General features: G+C 52.0%; 11 protein-coding genes across 11 annotated transcripts; 5 read left to right on the top strand and 6 right to left on the bottom strand.

The window, feature by feature from the left end:
- Nucleotides 1–1486: 1486 nt before the first annotated feature.
- N7477_003865 (uncharacterized protein) lies at nt 1487–2581 on the top strand (the record flags this gene model as incomplete). The annotated part of the gene is made up of 1 exon (XM_056965528.1): nt 1487–2581. The coding sequence occupies one exon, from the start codon at nt 1487–1489 to the stop codon at nt 2579–2581; it is 1095 nt and encodes a 364-aa protein (XP_056825481.1).
- A 1395-nt stretch (nt 2582–3976) lies between these two features.
- N7477_003864 (uncharacterized protein) lies at nt 3977–4711 on the bottom strand (the record flags this gene model as incomplete). Its single annotated transcript, XM_056965527.1, has 1 exon — nt 3977–4711. One exon carries the CDS (start codon nt 4709–4711, stop codon nt 3977–3979), a length of 735 nt encoding a protein of 244 aa, XP_056825480.1.
- A 767-nt stretch (nt 4712–5478) lies between these two features.
- Nucleotides 5479–6921, bottom strand: N7477_003863 (putative mitochondrial ADP,ATP carrier protein (Ant); the record flags this gene model as incomplete). Its single annotated transcript, XM_056965526.1, has 4 exons — nt 5479–6276; nt 6496–6572; nt 6656–6677; nt 6871–6921. 4 exons carry the CDS (start codon nt 6919–6921, stop codon nt 5479–5481), a joined length of 948 nt encoding a protein of 315 aa, XP_056825479.1.
- A 1643-nt stretch (nt 6922–8564) lies between these two features.
- Nucleotides 8565–10440, bottom strand: N7477_003862 (KRI1 family protein; the record flags this gene model as incomplete). The annotated part of the gene is given in 3 exon segments (XM_056965525.1): nt 8565–10195; nt 10268–10349; nt 10366–10440. The coding sequence occupies 3 exon segments, from the start codon at nt 10438–10440 to the stop codon at nt 8565–8567; spliced, it is 1788 nt and encodes a 595-aa protein (XP_056825478.1).
- A 346-nt stretch (nt 10441–10786) lies between these two features.
- N7477_003861 (uncharacterized protein) lies at nt 10787–15265 on the top strand (the record flags this gene model as incomplete). The annotated part of the gene is made up of 6 exons (XM_056965524.1): nt 10787–10842; nt 10899–11262; nt 11325–13803; nt 13858–13944; nt 14000–14221; nt 14283–15265. Coding segments are annotated over 6 exons (4191 nt in total), but the record flags the coding sequence as incomplete, so codon positions are not given.
- Nucleotides 15266–15529: 264 nt separating this feature from the next.
- On the bottom strand, nt 15530–16159 carry N7477_003860 (uncharacterized protein; the record flags this gene model as incomplete). The annotated part of the gene is made up of 1 exon (XM_056965523.1): nt 15530–16159. One exon carries the CDS (start codon nt 16157–16159, stop codon nt 15530–15532), a length of 630 nt encoding a protein of 209 aa, XP_056825476.1.
- A 476-nt stretch (nt 16160–16635) lies between these two features.
- On the top strand, nt 16636–17989 carry N7477_003859 (UDP-galactose transporter HUT1; the record flags this gene model as incomplete). The annotated part of the gene is made up of 2 exons (XM_056965522.1): nt 16636–16868; nt 16918–17989. The coding sequence occupies 2 exons, from the start codon at nt 16636–16638 to the stop codon at nt 17987–17989; spliced, it is 1305 nt and encodes a 434-aa protein (XP_056825475.1).
- Nucleotides 17990–18169: 180 nt separating this feature from the next.
- Nucleotides 18170–18720, bottom strand: N7477_003858 (peptidylprolyl isomerase; the record flags this gene model as incomplete). Its single annotated transcript, XM_056965521.1, has 3 exons — nt 18170–18324; nt 18384–18486; nt 18598–18720. The coding sequence occupies 3 exons, from the start codon at nt 18718–18720 to the stop codon at nt 18170–18172; spliced, it is 381 nt and encodes a 126-aa protein (XP_056825474.1).
- Nucleotides 18721–18929: 209 nt separating this feature from the next.
- On the top strand, nt 18930–19814 carry N7477_003857 (uncharacterized protein; the record flags this gene model as incomplete). Its single annotated transcript, XM_056965520.1, has 2 exons — nt 18930–19046; nt 19185–19814. The coding sequence occupies 2 exons, from the start codon at nt 18930–18932 to the stop codon at nt 19812–19814; spliced, it is 747 nt and encodes a 248-aa protein (XP_056825473.1).
- Nucleotides 19815–19885: 71 nt separating this feature from the next.
- On the bottom strand, nt 19886–20967 carry N7477_003856 (putative 3-oxo-5-alpha-steroid 4-dehydrogenase; the record flags this gene model as incomplete). Its single annotated transcript, XM_056965519.1, has 2 exons — nt 19886–20794; nt 20875–20967. The coding sequence occupies 2 exons, from the start codon at nt 20965–20967 to the stop codon at nt 19886–19888; spliced, it is 1002 nt and encodes a 333-aa protein (XP_056825472.1).
- Nucleotides 20968–21814: 847 nt separating this feature from the next.
- N7477_003855 (putative histone deacetylase complex subunit (Hos4)) lies at nt 21815–25495 on the top strand (the record flags this gene model as incomplete). Its single annotated transcript, XM_056965518.1, is given in 3 exon segments — nt 21815–21971; nt 21982–25232; nt 25292–25495. The coding sequence occupies 3 exon segments, from the start codon at nt 21815–21817 to the stop codon at nt 25493–25495; spliced, it is 3612 nt and encodes a 1203-aa protein (XP_056825471.1).
- Between the last annotated feature and the right edge of the window lie 365 nt (nt 25496–25860).

The following is a 25860-nucleotide window of genomic DNA, read 5'->3' as shown; positions in this document are numbered from 1 at the left end:
TCGCGCGTCATGTATCCCAAGTGGTTATCTGGGCCGAGAAAATGTTACCCCCATTGCCAGGATAGGCATGGAGGGGTCAATCCGCCGAGTCCCTCTTTCCAGAGGTGGCCCAAGCCATTACCCATCACACGGCATTCCCTCGGACTCCTCGGTCCACGGGGCAACCAATGAGGGGTTCAGTCCAGGGAAAATGCAGCACCGCATTCCAGAGAGGTCCATGCAGGAAGAGTACTCTCTTTCCAGGCATCACTGATAGATCGTGGACACGCGTCAGGAGGCTTAGGTGTTTTAGTGGGGAGGTAGAAAGCACAGGGTTGCCGCAAAGAGTAAGTGCCAAGTGTATGTATCCGGTACTCACGGGTGACGTCAATGCACTGCCCGAGTCCAGATTTCCATCAGGCCCCGCTGAGTATAGAGGAGCAGGGAGGGGCAGGTGGTACATCAGGACTGTGCGAAGGATGTCACATCACCGTAAGAGTTGGGAAAGAGAAAGAAAAAGTTAGATTGGCGAGAGAATGATCATCATCGGGACAACGCAACACGTGCCCGGAGGAGTGGCTTATCATTGAGGAATGTGCAATGTACCGGATACTTTCAACGGAGACGTGGGTTTCCCCATAAGGGTTGCGCCCTCAGAACGTTTGCAGGGCAATGAGCACGAGCACCCGCATTCGTTCTAAGTGGCCGATAAGGAGGGGGCGGCGATCTCGGACTCAGCACGGGACCCCTGGGTCTGAGGGGAAATCCCCTAAGTCTATCATGTACATAGTATGACTCTAGTGTAAGAGACCGGGTTACTAGGGTCCCCTGAGGATCCCTTCAGGGATTATCGATTCCATCTGGACGGGAAGAGAGAGAGAGGAGAAGAGAGACAGCGAGACGGATCCGTCATTCTCGAGTCTCGAGAAGATGAGAATCTATAAACGTCGAGCATAGATCATCGAAGTCCAGCCTCAGCCGGAAGCACCCGGCGATCCACGAGGCGCCAATCAACCCGCCCACGCGCACCGGCTGCGTTGCGCCTGCGGAGTCCCATACTTTCCCCTTCCAAGGCTGTATAGTCGCTGAATACCCCGTCGCACAATCACCCCTCCTTTTTTAATGTACTCCTCGAACCTCTTTTTTGTCTTGCAAACTACTATTCTTCTCTGACTATTCTCGCTACGCTTGCACCCCCTTAAGACTAATCGCCGATCTGTCTTCTAGTCGCGTTCCCCTTGCCGCGTCGCAATCTCCAACTATACGTGGACGTCTCCGCATATCTCCCCCTACCTTTCCCCCAACGCACATCCACATCCTTTGAGTCTCTTTGTCACTGTTAAAAGAGGTAAGTCTCACTTTCTGTCATCCCTAAGGCACCCGAGTCGCCACCGATTCCTGCCCCCAATCGCGTGCCGTGGCTGCGCATTGTTTGGAACGCCCGTCTGACTCATCTCTCCTGGCGCGAAATCAGACACTCGTGGAATCTTTCTTCAAACTCTTCATCATGGCTTCTCAGACCAACTCCAGCATCGCTATGGCTCTTGCTGGCAAGACCGCTTCGGTCGATATCCCTCGGCCCCGTATAAGCGCCGGAAAGCCCGCTGCTCACGGTCAACCCGCCATGCTTCCCACGCCACCCAACTCCATCTCGCCCACGCTTCCTCCTCAAGCCTTCAAACAGCGCCACGTACTGTCGTCCGGCTCGCCACTATCCGCGGTGCCACAGTTGGACTCCGACATCGACTTGCAGGACGATGACGGCCTCAGCCTCAACCAGCGGTCCGCGCACACGCTGGAACTGGACCACGATAGCGCCGGCGATATCACTCCCGCCATGCTAGCCAAGCATCATCTGCCCGACATCCTGCTCCAGCAGGGTCCGTTGGCTATCCGCCACGTTATGGGCTTCCTGACGACCTCCGTGCCAGGCTTCTCCCGCATCCCGCCTGCCAAAGCGCGTCGACTCGTGGTATCTGCACTCGAAGGCCGAGGCAACGGCGGTGAAGCAGGAGGTGTAGACGGCGACGTGGTCTTTGAAAAGGTTGGCTGGGGTCGATGGGACGCGCGACGAGACGGAGATCCTGCCCGAGAGCGCTCCTTCAACGCGTCGTCGCCACCATCCAGCCTCGCCGGATCCTTTCACCAGCGCGGTTTGCAGATCGAGGGTCACTCGGGGTGGGCTCGAGGACGCGATCCGTATGCGAGCAGTGTGCGCGACTCGGTGGCATTCTCGTACACCGCTGAAGACATGGGCTTCGGCGCCCGGGACTTGGACATGCTCGAGCACGAGGCTGACAAAATGTCGCTCGACGGCGACGAGTACTGCTCTTCTTCCGAGGCGCCGGACGACCTCCAGGAGAACGATTGGAATGAAGGCGACGTGACCGATGAAGAAGATTGGGCGCAAATTGGGGCGGACGCCCTGCGTGCACGCTCGCTTAATAACACCGGTGGGATCATGAAAAGCAACGTTGCGGCTCGCGCGCAGCCTCTTTTTGGTGTCGGCAACAGCCCCACTGTGGCCAAATCGGCGCCCCGCACCTTTGATACCCAGGAACGCGCTGCGGTAGAGGCGCTTCTTCGTCTGGGCTCTATGTAAAGCTCTACCTTCATGATCGGCGTTCTTCTTTTGCTTTTTTTGTCTGGAGTCCCCTCTTTGGGATTCAAACGTTTACTCCATAATATGGTCGTCAAGGCTGGTCCGGACCGCTTTTGACGTGCTTCTCCCTGAATTTCTGTCATGAGTCATCAAGAAATGAATGAGCTATTCCTTCGGGAAGTGCTTTGCAACATGATCACGTTGATGTGGATTACCGGCGTTGGGATTTGTCTTTTTTTATTTATTTTTCTTTACATGTTGGCGTCCCAAGGTGTTCTAATTTCGTTGTGTTCATCGAGACGATGCTGGATTTGCAGTGGCATCTTCTGGAACCGGATTTCCTCTGCGACAATCATCAATACCCCCCAGTGTCTGTCTTGATTCACAATCTTCTCTCTATGGCATGCTGTTCTTCGCATCGAGTCTCGGGCTTCAACCATACCCGCAGATTCGCAATTTTCTTACCTTTTACACGTTTCCTAATCTCTGATCTTCTATGGCGCCTGCTCTGGCTACCATACTCACGATGGCCCTCGCCTTGTCACTGGAAATATGCTTTGTCGGTCGTCTTTACTGTTCTGCACTGACCTGCATGGTTCCTTGCTTTGGCTGCTGTCGTGATTGTGCTCTCGGTCATCTTCGTTGATTTCACTGAGAGCTTATGGGTCAGGGCTTTATATGTTTGTGTGGGTCCTCCCTCTTCACGACATAAGGGTGGATCGGGTTTCGTTGGAAGTACATATCTTCTTTTAGGTAGTTGTGGGTTCTTCGCTTAGCGTTGGGCCCCACTGATACTCTTCTCAATCAAATTTCGAAAGATTCATCTTCTCGAATCCAAGAGTATATGCTGTCTCTTATTTTCCGATATACTGAACTGTATTCGAGATAGTTGCAACTAAAAAGATTATATTGGAAGTTGAGGCCTATAAAATGTAGCTACTGGGCTGTCTAGGTATCTACCAGGTTTCCGTAGTTTTGGGTGACACCTAAATCAGTTTCGCTTGAAATACGAAATATAACAAAATACTCGACGGGAACCCTGCCTCGTTTCTCTTTGGATTTGCTGCTGCACAGTACATGGACACCCGAATGGTGAAAACTCTACCATATAATACATGGTTCTGCCCTCGAGTGTTTGAAGGTCATGTCTAGAATAGAATTACAGACAAATTCGGCTCCCAACTATGAGTCCCGTAATCAAAAAAAAAAATCAGGTTAGTCCAGGATGCACATTTATATTTCACATTAACCTAATGATCCGAAAACATGAATGAATACCATTCTGTAAACTCATCAAACCTTCCTCTCCGATAAATAATGACCTTTGAAAAGAAATAAAACCCCCAAAACCAATTTAGATATAATTCCTAACAATGCACTCTCAATTTACTCAACCTACTCATCATGAGCATTATTGATCCGCTTCCAGACCTCCGCCTCGACCTCCGCCAGCTTCGTCCCAGCAGTCTGCCACCACGACTTAGCCGTATTCATAAACGAAGGCTCGTCATTGAAGATATCATTCGCGCCTCCGCCTCCACCGCTCGAAGAGTGCAACGGGAGACCCTGGGTACGAGAGCTTGCACCGGCGTGCGTTTGGTAGACTGAGGAGTAAGGGGTTGATGTTGAATTTGGGATAGAAGAAGCAGGCTGGTAAGAATAGGATTGAGTGAATGTGGCTGGAGGGTGTGACGGATGTTGAGTGACGGTCTCGCCTACTTTCGGCGGAGGGGGTACTGGAGAGCCTGTTGCTTTGGTTGGAGGCTGTGGCACTGCGCCTGGCTGGGGAGCCGGCGGGGAGTATGTAGATATCGATGTTGCGGTTGGAAAGGTGGTTGTCGGTGTTGCTGTGAGGTTGCTTGAAGCGGCGCCTGTTGGGACGGGCAGACTTGGTGCTGTGCCGGGTTGGGCTGGAGGAGCTTCTGGTTGCGCAGTTGCGTAGATGGGGGAGTAGGAAGGCGCTGTAGCAGTTGCAGTCGCAGTGGTGGTTGCGGGTTGCGAGGGCGCTGTGATTGATGACTCGATTGCGGTGGCGGGTTCTGGATGCGAGGTGGACGCCTGTGTGCTTTCTTCCTTGTTTCCATTGACAGGCGCAGAAGTGTAGGTTGGTATACCTCCGGAGGCAGACATGATTGCGGAGTAGAAGTGCTGAAGAAGAAGTTCGAGTGAGTAGCTGGGAAGTCAAGAAGCTCCAGCCCCAGACGTCATGCGCTTTCAACTGTGGGGCGACCACTTTGAGCTGCGCAGTGATGAGCTTTGAGGTATGCTTTTCCCAGTTCAGGATAGCGCCGGTTGGATGAGATCGTGGATCCGGGTCACAAAGACAAGTGGTCTGTCCTGAGGATTTCCTGATAGCTCTCACGTCGGTGGGCCCCTAGCTGATACTTGCCACCCAAGCTTGGAGCTTGTCGCCACGTATCAACATACCAACTAGGAAAATTTGTAAAGGGGGCCTAAACTTGAAGCAGAGCCAGTTGAGGGCTTGCGACATGGCCATCAATGTATGAACACTTGTGTGAGCCCTTAAGAGGGTCACGGCGAGGTAAGAGAAATCTTCACCAGCCTCACCAGTTCAGAAAACTCCATGGGACACATAATGTAACTCTACTCGTGGACTACGGAGTATGGAGAGAGAGAGAGAGATGATACGTAGAAGAAAATACAGTTTTCGAAGAAATGAAAAAGAGCTTGCAGGCAGTAAAATACATCGGGTACAAAAAGGGAAGAATCACACCTTTCTATGCTTCAAGATCCCCCAGAACCCATTTCTTGACGCATCTATCTTTTGCAGTCCCACAACCTCTGCTTCCCATCGCCTAGCGGTTACACCAGGCAGGGAACCAACCCCGACTCCAGTATAACTACAGGTGGCAAATGATCGCTTAGGGGCGAATCATTTATTTGAACTTCTTGCCGAAGAGGATGAGCTGGACCTGGTCGTAGATGGACAGGACACCGGCACCGGCAACACCACGGAGGATGTTGGCACCAGCACCCTTGAAGAGAGACTTGACACCCTCAGCGGCGACGATCTGGCGGGCAGCATCCATGGAGGACTTGTACTTGACGGCCTCACCAGAGGTCATCATCATGCGGCGACGGACGGTATCCAGAGGGTAGGAGGCAACACCGGCAGCGGTGGTGACGGTCCAGCCGAGCAGGAAGGAGGCAAGGAAGTTGCCCTCAAGGGAGCCAACAAGGAGAACGGGCTTGAGGGAGTCGTACATGCCGAAGTAGAGACCACGGTAAACAACGATACCGAAAACGGAGGGACCGAAACCACGGTAGAGACCGGCAATACCGTCGGAGGCGATGGTCTTGCGGTAAACATCAACGAGACCGTTGAACTGGCGCTCACCGGAGCCCTTGGCGGACTTGGCGTCGTTGGCCAGACGGGTACGGGCGTAGTCCAGGGAGTAGACGAAGAGGAGGGAAGTGGCACCGGCAGCACCACCGGAGGCAAGGTTACCCATCATCCACTTGGCGTATCCATCACGTTCCTTCTTGTAGGCGAACATGGACTTGTAGGTGTCACGGAAGGCAAAGTTAAGAGCCTGGGTGGGGAAGTAACGGATAACGTTGGCGGTGTTACCACGCCACAGGGAGGCCATACCCTCAGCAGCAGCGGTACGCTTGAAGCAGTCGGCGATACCGTTGTACTTGCGGTCGAGACGACCGGCCTTGAGCATCTCATCCTATGAGAGGAAAAACCAAGATTAGATGTCGACTCTAAGATAAACAAATAGATGCCCCCTTTGCGGATCGTCACGGGAGAGGAAAAATTTTCAGTCGAGCAGTGACCACGACAAGAACCACGAAAGAAGTTGATTCAAGTTCGCAATTGCTGCTCTAGTAAATTTCGCCCTCCTTTGATTGACGCCGACGGGTCAAATTGATGGAAAGGGATGACCAACCTGGTTCTGGATCAGGAGCTTGATACGCTCAATGGGGGCAGCGGCGGTCTTGGAGACAGCGGCGGAGACACCACCCACTGGAAACCTGTTAGTATTCATTCATGGTGTTGTGATTGGGAGAATCCAGCCCAAGGCTGGAAAGTTGAGACGTGGCACATACTCAAGAAGTCGACGACGAATCCCTGTGAAAAATTTTGTTAGCGCGTTTGTTCCAGCCAATTCATCATCGAAACCAAGCTTGCCCGTCTCTTCTCTGTGTTGGCAATGGCCCTGGTCGCATCGAGACGGACAAAGTCCTATCAAGATGCATCCAGGTCCATTGTCGCGACGAGTCGAGAATGGAAGTTGGCGAGCTCAGCAGGAGGAAAGACTTACGGGCATGCCGAAGACGGACTTGTCGCCCTGGTTAACATCACCCTTAGACATGATGAAGGTTGTGCAAGAAATAGATGCAACAACGGGAAGAAGAGAGGAGATGGAGAAGTGTCAAGAAGGAACACCGGGGATGAGAAGAAAAAGGAAGAGAAGGGGCGGAAGGGGGCAGAAAAATAAAATACTGCCGTACGCGGGTGGAAGCGAACGCAGGAGACTAACACCCAATCAGGTAGGCCAGGGGTCCGTATTTACCGAAATATCCAGGTATTGCCTCCTGGCCTTGCCGATATCTCCCGAGCCTGAAAATTTCTGCATCTATTTTCATCAGCTGTCCTCTGCTTTTACAGGGCCAAATGGCTCGTATTCGACGATAAATCTAGTAGGATCGATTCATTTATGCCTCTTGTATCCCCGGACTCTCTTTGCTCCCTTCCTTATCTGTCTGGAATCCGTCTATATGGAATACTGGCCAGAATCGTAGTCGGAGCAACGAGAGTCCAAGCGCCCAGTGGACACCGTATCCAGCCCGTACCGCGTATCTGGCCCCGTCCAATGCCGGACCTCCACACCTACGGGGCGAGGACCTCCTTTTTTCCTTGCCCCCCGAGTATCCGAAAGCCCAAAACCCTGTGGCAAGCAGAAAACTGCTGGTCCAGCATAGGCACATACACGTAGTATTGATCGCATTTGGATTGGACACTCTCTATTTGCGGTTCGCGTGATTAACTTCATCTTGTGCTGTGCAGAGACCACGGAAGAATTCAAAGTTGACTCGAGCAATGGTCTCGTACTCCCTGACTATAGCTGAGACCTTTTCTTGGCATAATCCTCTACATGGCGCAGCAACACGATAGTACATCTTAGGCTACTGGTGATCGACTCGCGCGACGAAATACCTATTCGGGGAGAAGCCGGCTATGAGCCATTTTCTCGGTGTTATCTAGGTAACGGGTACAGACTTTGATGTGGAGGTCAGCCGCATGTGCGATGTACCTGGACAACGCTAGGCACAGGCCAATCATGATCCCCCTAGGGCCCACTTGTCTACGCATCGGCCTGGGTTAACTAGGAAATATGAGAGACACAGCTCACCTGCAGAATTGCAGGAAACTGGGACGCTGATACCATAAGGTTATGAAGGAACTAGGATAGGTCTGTGGGCTAATTTGCTGTGTCGTTCTCATGTGCATGATCTATAAGTTTTTACTTACATGGTTGGGCCAAATAGACGGTTCATGCATCAAAATATATCCACACATGTCCTTTGGCCACATACATAATATTGCATATGACACAGACTCCGGACAATTAGTTGACGCACCAGAACTTGGCTGTTCAGCTGTAATTTGACATTTTCGAATATTTGCCACCAAGAGTGAATGATGATGGGCATCAGGGGGCGAGGGCTGAGTGTGATTTCCACCGGGCGGTAGTAATTTTCGGCGACTTTTCAAGGAAGGGCGGGTGGAAATGGATATATTTGGGTCCGGACGAGTGAGAAGCCCCAAATGGACAATTATACGAGCCAAGCAAAAGGCTTATCTTAACGTCTACAAAGTCAAAACATCGAAATGCAAGAACCTTGAATGCAAATAAATAGATTTAACTCCATGCCCGGTCCCCAAAACTTGTTCACATCCATAGATGCCAAGGTTGTCTTATACACGACACCGGCTTTTAATTTGCGCCTGCGCTTAGTTCTTCTTCGACCGCTTTCTCTTCTTCCTCTGTCCATCACCTTCGCGGATATCCAGCTTGGTTTCGTTCTCAGCCTCCTTCTCGACAGGCGCATCTCCACCGAACTTGAACTCGGGACCTTCCTCATTACCAAAGGTATCCTTGCGCCACTGGCGGAGTCGGGCCTTCTTGCCCAGCTTCCTCTGATCCTTCTCCTTCTTCTCGGCTTCACGGAAGGAAGCAAGCTTCTTCAGACCAGCAAATTGGTTGAGCTGCTGGTCGTCTGCCATGAGGATATCGCGGGCTGTCAAACCGAAGCTCTGAGGAGAAGTCTCACGATAGCGGAAACGGGTCGCGTTCTTCTTGGTGGCACCAGGAAGAAGAGTGATATCGAGGTCAAGGTTCCGCTCGACGGCTTCATCAATGCGCATTTTGTCCTTGCGAACCTCGCGCTTCTGTTCACGCTTCTCCTGGGCCTTGCTCTTCTTCTTGGAACCAGAAGCTTCGTCATCTTCCTCATCCTCGTCATCAGAGCTCAATAGAGGCTTGGTGGGTTCTTCATCCTCGTAGTCGGGAATCAAGTCCTTGATATCAATATCGTCGTCCCACTCAGGCTTTTGAGGGTGTTTCTTGCCCGAAATATCCTGGTCTTCGTAGTAGTCTTCGCCAAATCGCTTGGCCATCTCGTTGGACCACTCCTTGTCATCCCAGGCGTCGTCGAGGAAGCGGGCCCAATCCTCATCAGTGAACTCAGCAGCCCGCAAGCCAGCAACTTCCTTGATCTGGTTGACCTTGTTCTGAAGCTCTTCTGCCTTGAGCTTGCGCAAACGGTTCTTCTCGGTCTCGCGCTGCTTTTTCTCCTCCTCCTTGCGCTGACGCTCGGCATCGCGGATCTTCTTACGCGCGCTCTTCTCTTCTCTGCGAACAGACTGGTCGTTGGTCATGTCACGGGCATGGGTCATAATCTTCTCGTTGAGCTTGCTAGGATCCTCAAAGCGGAAGTTGTAGGCCTCCTCGAAAGCATCTGCCCGATCCACCTCATCATCATCATCTGAGTCAAAGGGTTGGAGTTCATTGGCACGGCCTTCGGGAATCCATGCTCGCGAGGTCAAGAAGTTGGAAAGGAAGGTTTCGGGGTCCTTGTCTGCATTCTCAATGTCCAGCTTGACTTCCGCCTTAGGCGCAGAGTCAACCGGTCCAGATTTGCGAACTAAAAAGTTGTCTTCCGCGTCGTCCATCTCCTCGTCAGAATCGGCACCGTGCATCGCCTTGACAACTGCATCTTTCAGGTCTGCCTGTTCCTGTGCAAAGGTCTTGGGAGCATCTTCATCCGCATCCTCCGCGGGGTCGATACCGGCCAAAAGGTTCTGGCGATGGTAGTCGCGCAGAGTCATAGATTTCTCTTGCTTTTCTTTGGGAGTAACGTTGGCATCATCGTCGAACTTGGTGTAGAAGGTAACGTTGTTGTCGTACACGGCAGGGTCCTTAGAACGAATGGCCTTGAGAGTAGCCATAATCTCTGCATCGAGGGCTTCCGTGGCCAACTCTCCATTCTCATCTTCATCCTCATCAGAAGAGGATTCCTCGTCCTCCTCTGGCTCATCGGCGCGGCCCTTTCCCATGTTGGTCTTGCCATACTTCGCTTCCACTGTAAAGAGACAACTGTCAGCATTAAGTTACTCTATAATAGTTGTCCAGATTCGAAAGAGTTGCAACTTACATCTTGCGACCTCTTCTCTCTTCTTATTGTACTCGAATCGCTTGGCAAAATCTTCGTTGATCTTGAAGCTCGACTCGGCAGACTGGCCTCAGGGGTACCCCACCAGCATCATCTCCAGAATCGGAGCTATCGTCATCCATCAGAGTGCGCATCTTCTTGGAAGGGGGCTCCATTGTTGCGCTGGGCGTATGCACTGTCTCCAGAAGATCACCAGTTGCGGCGCCGACTTTGTGGCAGAAAAAAAAATTCTCACACCGCCTTTCACCGTGGAAACCGCCCAGAGTTGACGCCGAGACACCTGAGGCCACCAAGCCGGGGAACTGCCTGACGTAGCCAATTATAGCAAGAAGTCTCTCAGAGAGCGAGGTCCAGGTCACTAGCACGTGGACTCTCTCAAGGCTTCTTGAACATCATCTTCACCATTGAGCCTGTGTTCTCGTGACAGCAGAGGATCTCATTGACCTTACTCCTCTCTTGTGTCTATTTTGCAGTGTGCGAGTGTAGGGAGGCATGCGCTAGATGTCGACCCAAGCGCACACCCCGTTACCCCAAGTCGGGCAGCTGGTGAGCGTGGTGTGAGTGCTCTCATACTGTCTCTACTTCCAATGCTGATGTTTGCCTGATCCTGCAGTCCTGTGGGCCTCAAAGAAGCTGCTCTCGACTCGCCAACCTTTCGCGCCACGACCCACCACTTCTGTGACCAGATAGAATTCATCGAGAAATGGCTCGACGGCTACGCCCGAGCTGCGACGAAACTCTCATCTGAGTTGGCTAGTCTGGAGAGTGTAGTCAGCAGCTTCCTTACCTACTCAAATCACCCTCTGGTCGTCTCCGAAGCTGTGGTTGATCATGACTATACACTGTTGGCCATGAGGAGGTGTGGAGATGGCTCGAAAGATCTGTGGAACGGATTGGTAGCTTCGACGAAGAAAATGGAGGCTATGATTGCCGAACCCATCCGAGTATTCATGAACGAGGACTTGCGGCATTTCAAGGTATCGGTTGACTAGACCTCATTGTTTACGTTTCCGTCTGACACCACATAATCTTCTTATAGGATGTCCGGCGCGCTCTCGAACAATCCCAAAAACAGTACGACTATTTACAATCCCGATACTCTTCGCAGTCGAAATCCAAAGAACCCTCGGCTTTGAGGGAAGAGGCATTCCAGCTCCACGAAGCCCGCAAGGCCTATCTGCGGGCGTCCATGGACTTCTCTGTTGAGTCGCCTCAAGTCCGAAATGCGCTCGATCGACTCTTGGTGCGAATTTCCTTCGATCAATGGCGGGAGTTTCGCAGCTTCCACAACAACAATAGCGGCACGTTCTCGAAATGGTCCAATGAAATGGATCGGATCAAGGGCTGGGTTCATGAGATGGAAGCAAGCGACAGGTCTTCCAAAAAAGAGCTTTTTTCGACTCGGAAACAAATCGAAGAGGCTGCTGAGATCGTGGCTAGGCCTTCTCGCGAATTGGAGGATTATTCCATTTCTACCTTTCCCTACCTCGGTTCTCGTCCTCTGTCAACAATGAACATGGGCAAGGATGTCAGACCAGAAAAGCAAGGGTGGGTTTTTCTTCGAACAATCTCCGGAAAGCCGAGCCGCACGACCTGGGTCCGCCGCTGGGCTTTCCTGAAGCACGGCATCTTTGGCTGCCTTGTGCAAGGTGCCCGTACTGGCGGTGTCGAGGAAAGTGAGCGGATTGGTGTGCTCTTGTGCAGTGTTCGGCCCGCTTTCCAAGAGGAGCGGCGCTTCTGTTTCCAAGTCAAGACCACGAACAACACCATTATGCTGCAGGCAGAGAACCAGAAGGAGCTGATGGAATGGATTGGAACTTTTGAGTCTGCCAAACAGAAAGCTTTGGAGAATCCTACCAGCACGGGTTTGTCGGTATCTGGAAAAGTGACTGTTCAAGACCCTGCTTTCGCCATATCTCAACCTCCTGCCCCAGAATTTACCGCAGACCCTAGTGATTCGTTCACCCCGCATCACCATGAGGAAACGACCCCAATCGAAAGTCGAAGCTCAACTTTGCCTGTACCGGACAACGGACTTGCCTATCGGGCCAGTTCTGATATAAGCCGAAGGTTAACTGGATTGGACAGCGAAAGCTCTGCCCGAGAGCACGCATCTCGTCTCAAGCAGAAGCTTGACCTCCACCGGAAGTCAAACCTTGCTGCCCCCGCATCTCCTACTGTCCCAGGCCCGGCTGGTGGTATAGCTAGTCTCATCTCTGCCAGTCATAATATCCTTCCATACGGTGGAAATACACCTCTAAATGTGAGCGAGGGAGCCGGAAGCCGAGGTCGCAGTTTGAGCAACATTGATGAACCTGGAGCAAATCTTGCCCCTCCTACACTTGCCAACCCACCTGCTCCCACCAGTATGAGTAAGGCTGCAGTTGTTGTGAATCAGGAAAGAGGCATTGGATTAGGCTCTGTTGATAGCACAGATAGTATGCCCAGTGGTATGATGGCGAATCTCTGGGGCTCTTCAAATTGGGGTTTTATCAACAAGCTTCAACTGGAAAAGCATTATCATACTACCAACGGAGATCGAGACATCTCACCAGAAGGCCGACCTCCATCTGTCATGAGCGATTCCGAGAAGCAGAGTATTGCGGCCCAGACTGATCTACCAGATGCGGCAAACAAGCATACCTCAGGACCACGCCACAGACAGACAGTGAGCCTTGATGGAGACGCATCCAAGATCCAACGAGCGGTGATTGGTGCTGCCGAATACGAATATCCCAGTATCTATCCGCAGCAATTGCGGATCCAGGATTCTCAGTTCCGACTGCTTTTTCCCGATGTTAAGAGAGAAGAACCTTTGGTCTTGGTGTTCAGGGCAACCTGGAGTCCAAATGATCAACAAGAGTTCCCCGGTAGAGCCTATGTCACTACTCGGAACATCTACTTCTACAGCCATCACTTTGGATTAGTTCTGACGACGAGCGTCTCCTTGGAAAGTATCAAAGAGGTGACAGCTGCCCCCGGCAGAGATTCTGATTTCCTCTTCCTTCACACTATTCCTCCCCTTGGTAGCGATATGCCTGGTCGAATCACCATCAAAACCTGGCTTGAGCCTCTTCGACTCCTTCAAAAGCGACTGAATTTCTTGATCCAAGGATCAATCGCCGTTCAACCCATGTCCCTCGAAAACGTCCTCAAAGAACTGATCAAGATGGATATTGGCTCTCCTAGAAGGGGTGCCAGTGCCGATAGCTGGGAGGATATTTCGTCGGGAGTCGATAATGCAGACCCAAGCCTCATGGCCCATGGCCGTGCCAAAGACCTGCGGGTTCCAATCTACATTGACAAAGATCTTGATCTTGACGGAAGCAAGAATGGCCGCGGGCGGGACCTGGGGAAGTTTAGACTTCCTACCCAGCCAGTGGAGTATGTTCCTCAAGGAGACCTTGTTTTGGCGACTGAAAAGGTGCTTAATATTAGTCCGAAGGCACTCTTCCATATCTTATTTGGAGATAAGAGTGCTGTTTGGCAGCTTCTGCTCCACGAACGACAGGCCAAGGGTGAGTGATGTGAGATCACCAAATATTTATTTGAACTAACAAATCGTCGCACAGACATCAAACAAGGGCCATGGGCTGCCACAGAGTCAAAACACCTCAGACGAGACTTCTCGTACCAGATCGCAACGACTGACATGTTGGGTAAGTCTCCATCCCCCTCACGACTTGAACAAAAGGATGAATTAACATACTATAGGAGGAACCCATGACAATGCAATCTCCGACTATCAAATCATCGACGTCCTCAATGATCACCTATGCTACGTGATTACCGACAAGAGGACCCCTTGGCACCTCCCCTTCCGACGATCCTTCCGACTGGTCAGCAAGATCGTCATTACTTTCGTGGCTAAGTCAAAGAGCAAGCTTGCTGTCTACACCAAAGTCGAATGGCTGAAGGCTCCTTATGGCCTGCAGAGTAAGTCGACAATAAATTCTCAACAGGCAAATATGTGTTTGGTATTCATTTTCTATTTTAGGTATTATCAACAAAAGAGCAAGGGACGACCTGGAGGAAGACGCCCTGGACCTTGTCGACCTTGTGAGCGACCAGGTGCGTCGCCTAGGAGCACATAGCCGTACCAAGAAAGCCGTCACCATCTTCGGCCATGTTGGACGGCAGAGCAATACTTCTCATTTCAACGGCGTGGGCGTCAACGTAAAAATTGAGCCTCGCAAGCCCCGTGTCCAGCGGACTATGGTTCAGCTCCTCCGGGAGACTTGCTTATCCCTTCTGGAAACCACTCTTTCGATGGTCATGCAGTGGATTATTGGTATTGTCACTTGGTGCGTGAAGACTGTGAGCGCCCACAAGGTCATTCTGGTCTTGTTGGTCTTTAGCGGGCTTTTGAATAGCTTCTACTCTACGCGGGATACATGGGACTGGTGGCATGAGAGACATGCAAGCAATTTCATGGCAAGGCTGGGAATTCAGCCGAACATGGTCATGAGCAAGGCAATCTATATCCGCGACATCGACGAGGCTGTCGCCAACACAACTATTTGGAACACTACTGGTAACGCAAGCAACTGCTTTAGTGCTTTCCACGAGAACACGATGCGATACGCAGAGCTACCGCTTTCCCTCAGCGCCTCCGGGCCTCGGGACGCGATGACCAAGAGTGCAGCGAAGCGATTCCAGCAGACGCGTGAACGTCTCGGATCATATCGACACAACCTTTTGGTTGCGCTGCGCGTTGTGAATAGCATCGAGAAGGAGGTCATTCAAAACGAATGGGAGCGCTGGCTCCGCGAAGAACTTCGACGGTGTCGTCAGGTTGAAATCCTGCTTGGCGGCAACGCATCTGGGAACGATGAAGAAGCACAAGCTGCTCAGACAGCCCAGGCGGGACGTATTTTCGCAGAGAATGCAGATAGCGTGAAGCAGTGGTATGATCGCTACTGCACAAGCTGTCTGCTGGAGCAAGACCAGATGCTGAAGAACGACCGCGAGAACTTGCTGCTGTGAGTCTCGCCCCAAATCATCCGAGTCATTTTTGTACCATTGCAACACCTTTTGTACCCAACCGAATATTTGGCCCTTGCTCGTTTGTGCATTTGCACGAAGTATACCCGGTGGCCGCATGTATGGATTTTGTGAATAATCTCGTCTCGGCGTATACATGTAAGCCGACTTTTCGATTGATCAGTGAGCTGAATGGAGAGCATGCCTCTCCAGCCCTTTCAAACTTTTGTTGTACGCGTAGAACGATCCTTCCAAGGTTACTCAGTTCTGTCGCGGCTTGACTTCGCCTTCTTGCACAACATAGTAAACCACCGTCCCCTCTCCACCCATACCCTTATCCACCATTGCCAACAAGACTCTCTTCGCACCCCATTCCGATGTCTCGCGGGCCTTCTCCCGCCTCTTGTAGTACTTTGCCAGCTGCTCTGCCTTGGCGGTGTTGCCTTCCCCCATGCTCTCATCCGCCTGAACTTCCGACATCGCATCAAAGACAGCAGCCATACGCCGTAAACTCCACGCCTGACCCTGTGCAGTGGGGATCACGAAAAGTCGCTCTGGCTTCAGGTCATCTTCACGGAGTCCTTGTTCCAGCATGTAAAGTTGCTCATCCGGATGCGTGTACACACGGTGTGGAGGAATGCCGGAAATCAAAGTTGGTGTAGTATCGTCCGGCGAAGATGTAATTGGGCCTTTCGAGGAATCTTTCGAGGCATCCAAGGCCGTGGAGATGTCGTGAATTTGCAAAGAGGTCCAGAGATGCTGGTATTGGAGATTGTGCAGGATTTGAAGGGTAGTTGCTGAGAAAGGGTTGCCACATGCATCGGCAGCTTCTATCAGTTTGCTGAGTGCAGAGGGTTCAGGGCAAGGTTGTTCAAATCGTCTGGTAGACATGTTTGCTTTGAATTCTTGAGGTGGGAGCTGTTTGAGTCTTTTGCGGCTTTTAGATGGAAAATGGCCTGTTGATTTGGCAATTTACTCGCTCACCGCCTAGTATTTTGAAAACACAGGCTACACCGCTTGCCTGAAAAGAGAGAGAGAGTGTGATGAATCGCCGAGTCAGTCCTTCAAGATATTTCGAGAAGCTTTTTTTGAAAATACAAATATCTCATATATACCAGGGCTACTTGGTCTCATACCAGACCCTCTTAGCCTTCTTCAGGGTTTGGAGGTGGGGCTCGGGCGATCATCGATTGTTGATAAGCTTCGCGACCTAAGAACACATGGCATCATCTTTCTTTTTTTTAAAGTCCGGATTTAAGGGTGGCATTTTCTCCATACTCCCCTGACCGGATCGCAACCTTCAGATCCCTCTTTTGATCCGATCTCAGTTCATCTTGAGTCCTACTCTTGTCTCTGACACTGTTACAATGGGCCGTCAAAAGCAAACAAACCCGCTACAGCGAACTCCCTCACAGTCAATGCGCAATGAAGCCGAAGCCGCCGCCCAAGTTGCTGAGAAGCATGTCAATGGACGCGCTACAAATCCAGTGAATGTTCAAGAGGCCGGCCCGACAAAGGTAGCTGCGACCCTGGAGACAGTCGCCGACACTCCTGGATTGATGCAGCTGCTCATCTGCGTGCTCGGTATTTACGCGGCATTGTATGTCGATTCCTCGAGGATCATGCGATCGAACACTAACAGATGAAAGCCTCTCATGGGGTGTCCTACAGGAAGCAATTACCACAACGAGCTACGCCATTCATCCTGCAAGCGCTGCCGACCCTGAGCCTGAGACAGAGCGCTTCACCTACTCTCTAGTCCTGAATACCATTCAGTCGTCCTTTGCCGCCATCACTGGCTTCCTCTACCTCTACCTCTCTACACCCAAGGGCCAGAGCATGCCCTCAATCTTCCCTACGCGCAGCATAATCTTCCCGTTGCTTCTGGTCAGCATTTCCTCGTCACTCGCGTCTCCATTCGGGTACGCCAGTCTCGCGCATATCGACTACCTCACCTTTATTCTTGCAAAATCATGCAAGCTCCTCCCAGTCATGCTCCTACATTTGACTATATTCCGCAAGAAGTACCCGCTATACAAGTATGGTGTTGTGCTCTTAGTCACTCTCGGCGTTGCTACCTTCACCCTACACCACCCAGGAACGAGTAAAAAGGTTGCTGCATCGGCAGAGAAGCAGTCCGGCTCTTCCATGTGGGGTATCTTCCTGCTGTCTATCAACCTGCTGCTTGACGGCCTGACAAATACGACGCAAGATCATGTCTTCACCTCTCCCAAGAGGTACACCCGCTTTTCTGGTCCCCAGATGATGGTTGCGCAAAATGTCCTCTCTACGCTTCTGACCTCTGCATATCTTTTGATCATGCCCCATGTGTCTCAGAGCGGTATTCTGCACAACTTGCTACCTATTCCCATCCCTCCCTCCACTGAGACGGAGCTGTTCTCGGCCATCTCCTTCCTCACTCGTCACCCCGAAGCGTTGAAACACGTACTCGGATTCGCGGCTTGTGGCGCTGTCGGCCAATTGTTCATCTTCTACACCCTGTCGCACTTCTCATCTCTGCTGCTGGTCACTGTGACCGTCACCCGCAAGATGTTGACCATGCTCTTGAGCGTGTTCTGGTTTGGTCACTCCCTTTCCGCCGGACAATGGCTAGGCATTGGCCTAGTGTTCGGTGGCATTGGCGCCGAAGCCGTGGTGCAAAGATCAGAGAAGAAGGCCAAGGAGAAGGCCAAGCTTGAAAATGCCAAGAAGGCGCAGTAGTTTCAAGCAGCTTCAATTCATTGGTGGAATTGGTCTCAGGTACAGAATCAACTGTCATTAGAGGTTTTAGAGGTCAGAAAGAACATGAAGCATTTCACGAAAGCAGCATCCCTTGAGGGTTATCGAATGGGGAATCAACGCAAATGTATACATCAGTTCATGTGAGCGTCACAATTGTCTTTACTTCCGACCTTCGACCATGATGATATGATAGCCATGACCTGTCTTCGCTTCTCCCCATTTTGGCTTAGCAGTCGTGCTGGACTCTAGCTCAAAAGCCACAGACTCGAACGCGGGCTCCAGGTCTGCTCGGGTCTTCCAGCCAAGCGCACCTCCTGGGTCACATCAGTAACATATTGCATGATCTCGATTATCCGACAGCAACACCACTTACCTAGCCTAGCCTTATCCTCCGAGAACTCGCGCGCAACCTCGTCAAACTTGGACCCATTGCGCAGCTTCTCCAGGGCCTCTTCCTTCTTTGCATGCTTCTCACACTGGATCTGCATTAGTGATTTGTCTCTAGACTGTAGCAGGCTACATTCGCACTGCAAGCTATGCAGCCAAATCTAAGACCAGAGTTGAAGGAAAAGAAATGTGAAACATACAAGAATGTGCCGCACTTGAATTGTCTGCGCGCCCTTCACGGCACCCTTGCCTTTACCCTTCTCCTCACCGGCATCTTTGCCTTTGCCCTTAGCGGCACCCTTGGCGTTGTTCTTGGGGGCCATGGCTGTAGTATGGGTCTGGAGATAGCTGATTTGTATATCGCGATGAGGAAGTTGAATTGTTTGCTCGGTTGGATGTGGGGCCGGTGGCCTGAGGCACGATGTGACGTGGGGATTCAACCAAGCTCACGGCTCACTCTCTACTCGTCCGATCTCTTGTCTCTTTATCCCCTTGACGCTGATGAGGATACCTTGAAGGATCAAGGGAGCCCATGGTCGAGGAGATGATCTGCAATCTAGAGGCAGCGCGCATCACCACGTTGCCAGCTGAATCATTCTACATATCTGACTTCATCTCTGAGGACGAAGAAGCCTGGCTCTTGCAGAAGGTGAGCGTGATAGGTGATTCACTTGCATAGATAACAGGCTTCATACATTTATAGCCCATAATTTATGATATATCAATCCGTTCTTGAATTTTTGGATGCAGCTCTGGCGTTTGCATTCATGCACTAATTCCTTCCTAGGTAGCATCGGCGCCTCTGCCGCGCTGGACAAAGTTGTCACATCGCAGACTCCAGACATGGCCCTCCTCGCTCATGAAGAACAACACACTGCTTGATTCTCCATTACCGAGCTGGTTGGTCTCCCCTGTGATCGAACCGCGATTGCGAAGTCTTGGGATTTTCAACGATGCGCCACATGGTGCACCAAATCACGTACTCGTAAACGAGTATCATCCTGGTCAGGGAATCATGCCACATGAAGACGGGGCTGCGTACTATCCAGTGGTAGCAACTGTGAGCCTCGGTGCCCCCATCGTGCTCGATGTGTACACGAAAAGCAGTCGAGACGACGAGAAAGTCGATAGAGATACAAATCGTATTCAAAAGCCGCAATACCGGATTCTACAAGAGAGACGAAGTCTGCTGATTATAGGGGCTGATCTCTACACGAAATATCTCCATGGCATCGCTGAAACGACCATGGACGAAGACCTGAGCACAGATACGATCTGTAACTGGGATCTTCTGCGCGAGAAGGAGTTGTACCGTGCTGGCTGGTATAAGCGAGAAACACGGACGAGTCTCACATACAGAGATGTCCTAAAAGTCGCGAAGATGGGAAATTCCCTCAAGTTCCTTGGTGGACGATGAAGACCCAATCAAGGACGCGATTGATGGAATAGTCTATGGTATATTTCCCGTCCAAATTGATTGGTGGGCGTTCAGTAAACGTACGGAATCATCAACCACCGACGTTGCACTGCCTCCTTGTCGAACTTCTGCATATACCACTGCTTGGTTGTCCGAGCAGTCAGGCCAAGGTTGACTGCCACGAAGGCCAAGCAAGACAGCATGGTCTTATTCACCCACTGGCCCGGCGGAGCAGCCAGTACCGCGAGGGACATATAGATAATGCACTCAGCCCCGTAGTGCGGGCACACAATACCACGAAAAATAGGGTGGTCTGGAAGGGAGTACTTCTTTAATGAGAAGAGGAAGTGGTGGCAGTCGTGCTGCATACCAGAGGCTACTAGGAAAAGCGGAACACAGAGAAAAGTGCGCACACTCGGGGCAGTGGTGATCTTGACATGGTCGATGGTGAGAGGTTGCGTCAGGATAGTTCCTGCAGGCCGACTTGTTAGCAATGGTACACCGGTCATGTACAATGTATCCTTACCCGAACCCTCAATCCAGATGGCCACCCCAGCAGCCAGGTAGAACCCAAGACCTAGCGCCCAATGAACGAACCACATCTTCGATGTAGATGGCTTTGCGAAAATCACGCATTCCCAAAGTCGTCGAGATCCCTGCATGGCGAGGAGCAGCCAGCAGATCATGATTTGATTCAAGGACATAGACTCCAACTGGTGCTCTTCGCTCACCCGCGACGCGATTGCCTGGAACACGCGCCCCCGAAAGAAAAGCTGTAACCCCCAGAAGACGGACGATAGCACAGAGGCGATGTAGAATTGGGTGAAATAGCTGTGTGGCACCTGCCATGTCGCGAGGTAGTCGAGCAGACCGGAGAAATTCCCAGCAGCAAGGCGGGACCCGGAGGCCTTCGAGGTCGCACGCGGGCCATAGACGAGGAAGCGATCGCGCAGGGAGGACGGGATGCTGACAGAGAAGGTCTGCGAAGTGTGTAAGCTCCTTGGACTCGCGAAGTGAGGATGCAGGCCGTGAGAATGAGATCCTTCAGGAACTAGCGTACCGTGGCGGCGGCGAGGAGGAAAAAGGCGCGTAGGAGGTCTACCACGTCCATACCAGCTGCATGGAGGGCGCTATCGATATCAAGACGAAGCATGGTGATTGGTGTGCGAGACAAGCTGTGTCATGGCCAACATGCAGTGCAAGGTGCGAGCTGAAGGTGGAGAAAGGGAAAGGGATTCTCCCCCCGCCGATTTGCACTTTACGTGATACTCATTTTCAGTATTCTCATCATCCTTAGGGGAGCTAGGAGGCCGAGGCCGAGGCCGAGGGCGTGGCTAAGGACGAGGACATGGGCTCGGATAACTACAGCTCGAGGGTTCGACTCGACTATCTAAGGTGCCAGCGCTGAGCTGCGGAACAGAGATGAATGGCCGCATCGAGCAGATTGCCACGAAAGTGGAGTCGCGCTGGGTTTGTTTCCGGAATGGTACTGTGTTACGTCCGTGCCGTACACGCAGGCGGCAACGAGCGAAATAGGAGGAGATAGAAGATAGTAGCTAGCAGTTCGAAGCTCGAAGCTCGGAGCTAGTAACTAGACGCTAGATTGCAAGCGATAGAAGGAATGTCGGGGGTGGGTTGGGGGAAAAGTGGATGATGCACAGTGTGTGGCCACTGAAGCTCGACCCATCTCTCCCTCTCTCCTTAGCCACTTTGTGCCCCCATTCCTCCCGTCTCTTCTTTTTCCCTTCTTCCCTCTTTCCCCCCAGTCGCTTTTCTTCACCTTTCTTCCTTTTTGTCTCGTTTAGCTCTATACCAACCCTTTATCATTATCATCTTGTAATTGCCCTCGGCTTTTCTCGACTTCCCGTCTACCCACCTCTTGGGTCTCGCTCTTTCGCCATCAACGCGCACCGTCGCTGGCGTTGCCGACCACGGTCGTCTAGCCTGTCGCGTACTCCCAAAATGACGAGCGGGAACCTGACACATCGAGTGCTATCGCTATGAGTGATGTCGAGGCAGTTTCCCTCCCAGCTGCCCTGGATGTCAGTCCCAATGCCATCGCCACGGTGAAGGCGGACTCGGGACCTTCGTCGCCTGGCAAGCCCGTTCAACCACCACGACTGAGCGATGAACACCCCGTGGAATCGGAGGAGGAAGGTCCTCCCAGTCCTGAGGGCTGATTCAGAAGCCGAGACGATTATTCAGTCGGGCCGAGAGTCCTTATCACCGGAAAAGAAGAGGAAACATATCCGTCACGATCCACAACGCCGACCGATGGATGGTGTCGATGGCAACCAACGAAAGAAACCTAGAATTAATGGCGACCGAGTCGAGCCAGACAATCGACACTCTCGATCTTCTCGATCGCCTCATCCGTCTGAAAGACCTGCGTCGCCATCGTCCGTTGTTAAAGTTGAGAAGGTTGACGATGTACCTTCCGTCACGCCTGGTGTGTTAGAGGAAAAGACCCTCAATGACGCAGACAGGCCACGTCTCTACCGAAAGAGAAGTTTCAGCGACAGCGTCGAGGAAAAGCGGGAACGACGACGCGACTCGGCCGCCCATCTGAACCTCAAACAAGTCAACAACCACCGTCTCCCACGACCATCCTCCAGTGCTCGCTCGGTATCCCCTACTCGTCATTCTCACCAGCGATCTGTTTCTGGCTCTCACCTCCCTAATAAGAAGAAGGCTCCTACACCCCATCTCTCCGGTTTCCAACGGCAGGCCTCGGAAGACCGACTTTCCACCTCTTCGTCCGCCAGCGGATCTCCGCTTCCTAGTGCTCATTTGAGGAGACTTGGGTCTGGCATGGGCGCTTCGGCATCGCCCGCGAAGCAAATCGGACCCAAGAAGCTCAAAGACAAGAGCGGCCGTACCCCTTTGGCTAGAGCCTGCGCGGATGGAAAATATGAGCAAGTGGTTCAGCGTTACGAAGAACGCCCTGAAGATCTGAATGTCCCCGACAACGCCGGAAACACTCCATTGCAAATCGCGTCGCTCAATGGCGAGGCACCGATTGTTGAGTTCCTCTTAAAGGCCGGCTGTGACATCGACACCCATAATATCGACAAAGACACGCCCCTCATTGATGCTGTGGAAAATGGTCATATTGAAGTTATAAAGCTCTTGCTCGATGCAGGTGCAAATCCTCGAACCTTGAATGCCTCTGGTGATGAGCCCTATGAATTAGTCCCCACTGATCTGAGGGATGATGAATACGACGAGATCCGCAAAGCAATTGCCGATGCCAAGGCCAGCTCGCGACCAAGCCGGCGCTCAGAAGAGCATACCAGGCTTGATAGCAAAAACTCTTTGTCGCGACGCGCATCAGTGGCCAGTCCTTCACGCAGTCCCCCGCCCATGAGCGGTGCAGCAAGCCGTCGCAAGACTGGCCGAAGCGAAGCTACGAGAAATGAGTTTTTATGGACACAGGCGACACCGGAGAAACTGCGCGAATACGCGGCGAAGGGTGATGAACAAGGTGTTGTCAGTGTTTTGAATATCTTGCAGAAAGCAGACAATGTGTCGTTGATTGCTGCCGCCAAGGGTGGTCACGAAGACGTGTTATCCCTCATGTACGCTATGGGCGATGCTGATGCGGATCCAAATCCAGTGAAGGGACATGGCCAGAAATCAGGTTACAACACTCCCATGCTCGCTGCTATTGGTCGTGGCAAACCTGCCATCATTCAACTTATACTCAACCAGCCTGGCTTCGACCCTACACGTCGCCTGTACGAAGGTGCCACCTATTACGAGCTCTCCAAGGCTCGACAAGGCGAGAATTGGGAAGAAGAGCACGAGATCTTGAAATCTGCTTTCGAGAAGTGTGGAGGCTCCCGCAAATCCAACAAAGACCTCTCTTCCCCCCGTCGTGCTCGCAAAGAAAAGGATGACAAACGATCCGCCCGCAGAGAGTCCTCCTCGCCGGCTCGCCCCAAGAAGCTCAGTGACAGCCCCAATCGTCAACGTGCACCTAAGGACATCGACGCATTGAAACAGAAGCGACGTGAGAAGGAAAAGGCCAAGGCCATCAGTCGCCCAAAAGTGCCCCGGGAGATCAACGACTGTGCTCTCGCTAGCTCCGATCAGGATTCAGCCCGGGCTGAATCCGTGAAGCCCAAAATGCCCACGGCAAGAAGAGGTAGTGAGTCCAGTGGTATGGCTCGGCCTGACGAAATTCGAAAGCGACGGCTTATCGCTGGGCGACGTCCCCAAGATCAAGAACGTGACCACGAAGGCGAGCGAAGATCGAGCTTTTTTTCATCCGATTCTGGTCGTGAGGAAGGTCCCAAGTCTCGCAACGATTCCGCACCCGAACCTATCTCATCCTTGAAACGCATTCGTAACGACAACTCTCCCGAAAGATCTCGTTCGCGCGATACAGATAGCGATCGACTGTCGCCTGAGTCACGAAAGAAGAAACGGCGGGTCCTCGCTGATGAGAAGTTATCCGGTGCTGTGAATGGTGCCCCTCGAAAGACAGATGAAGCTATAGATGGTGAAAAGTCTCACCGTCGACCTCAAGAGCCACCTTCGCGACCCGCCGAAAGCATGCCACACAACTCCACTGAGACCTTGAAGAAATCGATTCCTTTCCAACACTCTTTCGCCGATCACGATTCTGCCAAGAAAAACGGAGACTTCAAAACAGAACCCCGCGAGGCCAACACCAATTTTGTTCCTGAGGCTCCCACTAATGAGAAGCGAGCTGAGATTGAAAGTGAGCAACGTCGCCAGGCGGAAGCCAAGAAGACCGAACAAGATCGTCTAGCGGCAGAGAAACGAGCTGCGGAAGAAGCAGAACGTGATCGTCTTGCCAAGGAAGAAGAGGAACGAGTTGCCCGACTTGCCCGTGAAAAGGCCGAGGAAGATGAGCGCAAGCGCAAAGAAGCCGAGCAACGAAAGGCTAAGCAAGCAGAAGACGAAAAGATCAAGCGAATTGAGTTGGAGCGCGCTCGGGTCATGAAGATGCGTCGCGATCAGGAGGCTCAAGAAAAACGCCGCCGTGAAGCTCTCCCTGGCCGCCTCCGTGTTTCCGCCAAGTACGTGGGTAACAACGATTCTCGCGCCCGGAGCCACACATGGCTGAAAAACTTCATGCCTCTCGTCACTGCGGTCACCCGTCAGCTCGAACCTACTTGTGCTGCAGATATTGCGGATGAGAAATGGATTCCGAACTACTTGGTTGCCCCTCTGCTGGCTACGAATGACCTCCAACTGTCTCAGTATGCCTCATGGGAGAAACGGAAAGCGACACCTACCCAGCGGAGCAATCTCTGGCGATGCACTCGCCGGATGCTTGTACATACGGACGATCCTCGATACCGCAACGCATCGTTCGGGGAGATCATGCAGCTGGTTGATCAGACCCGACCCAAATACGAAGAGATGGAGCATGTCTTTTGGATCAGAGTAAGTTTTGCCATTCCTTGATAATCTTAACTATAATATCATTGCTAACAAATGTCCAGCTTTCTGATTTCATGGACCTCGAACCGCACATCCCTCACCTCAACGGATTCGAGCTCGAGTTCATGAGCATGCACATTGACCCAGAGCCCTCCGCCGGCCCTGGTCCTCACACAAATGGACATGCTCACAGTACTCTCGCTGAGACGAATGGTTCTCCCGTTCCCAACGGTCATGGCTATCCTCGGACCGGTACATACTTCTAGTTATTTTTGCAGTTACAGCGTCCTCGCTATTTTGTTGGCGCGATTGGCAGAATTTCAGCGGTTTGCGGTGTACAGAGCTGATTCTGATTGTACGATTATGATACCTCTTGCGTTAGTGTAACGAATCCACTTTTGTTCACCACCATCAAACTGGAAGGCTTGTAAATGTCCGAGATCTTTGTCTAGATGGCGACATCGTTGCAGTTCTGAGCAATTGGAAATGATCACGTGACACACATGACAGAAAGGCGGTGACTAAGCGTAGGGCACACAGACGAAAATCCGAAACCCACCAAATTTTTGCCCGCGCTACCCCATCCAAACTTCATCACCAAAAATACTCTTCGAGGATCATTCGACATTCT

This window comes from Penicillium maclennaniae, assembly GCF_028827695.1.
Source record: "Penicillium maclennaniae strain IBT 15551 chromosome Unknown utg000003l:1.0-5670915.0:1.0-5674809.0, whole genome shotgun sequence".
NCBI lineage: Eukaryota > Fungi > Ascomycota > Eurotiomycetes > Eurotiales > Aspergillaceae > Penicillium > Penicillium maclennaniae.
This window is presented reverse-complemented; position numbering and strand designations above follow the sequence as displayed.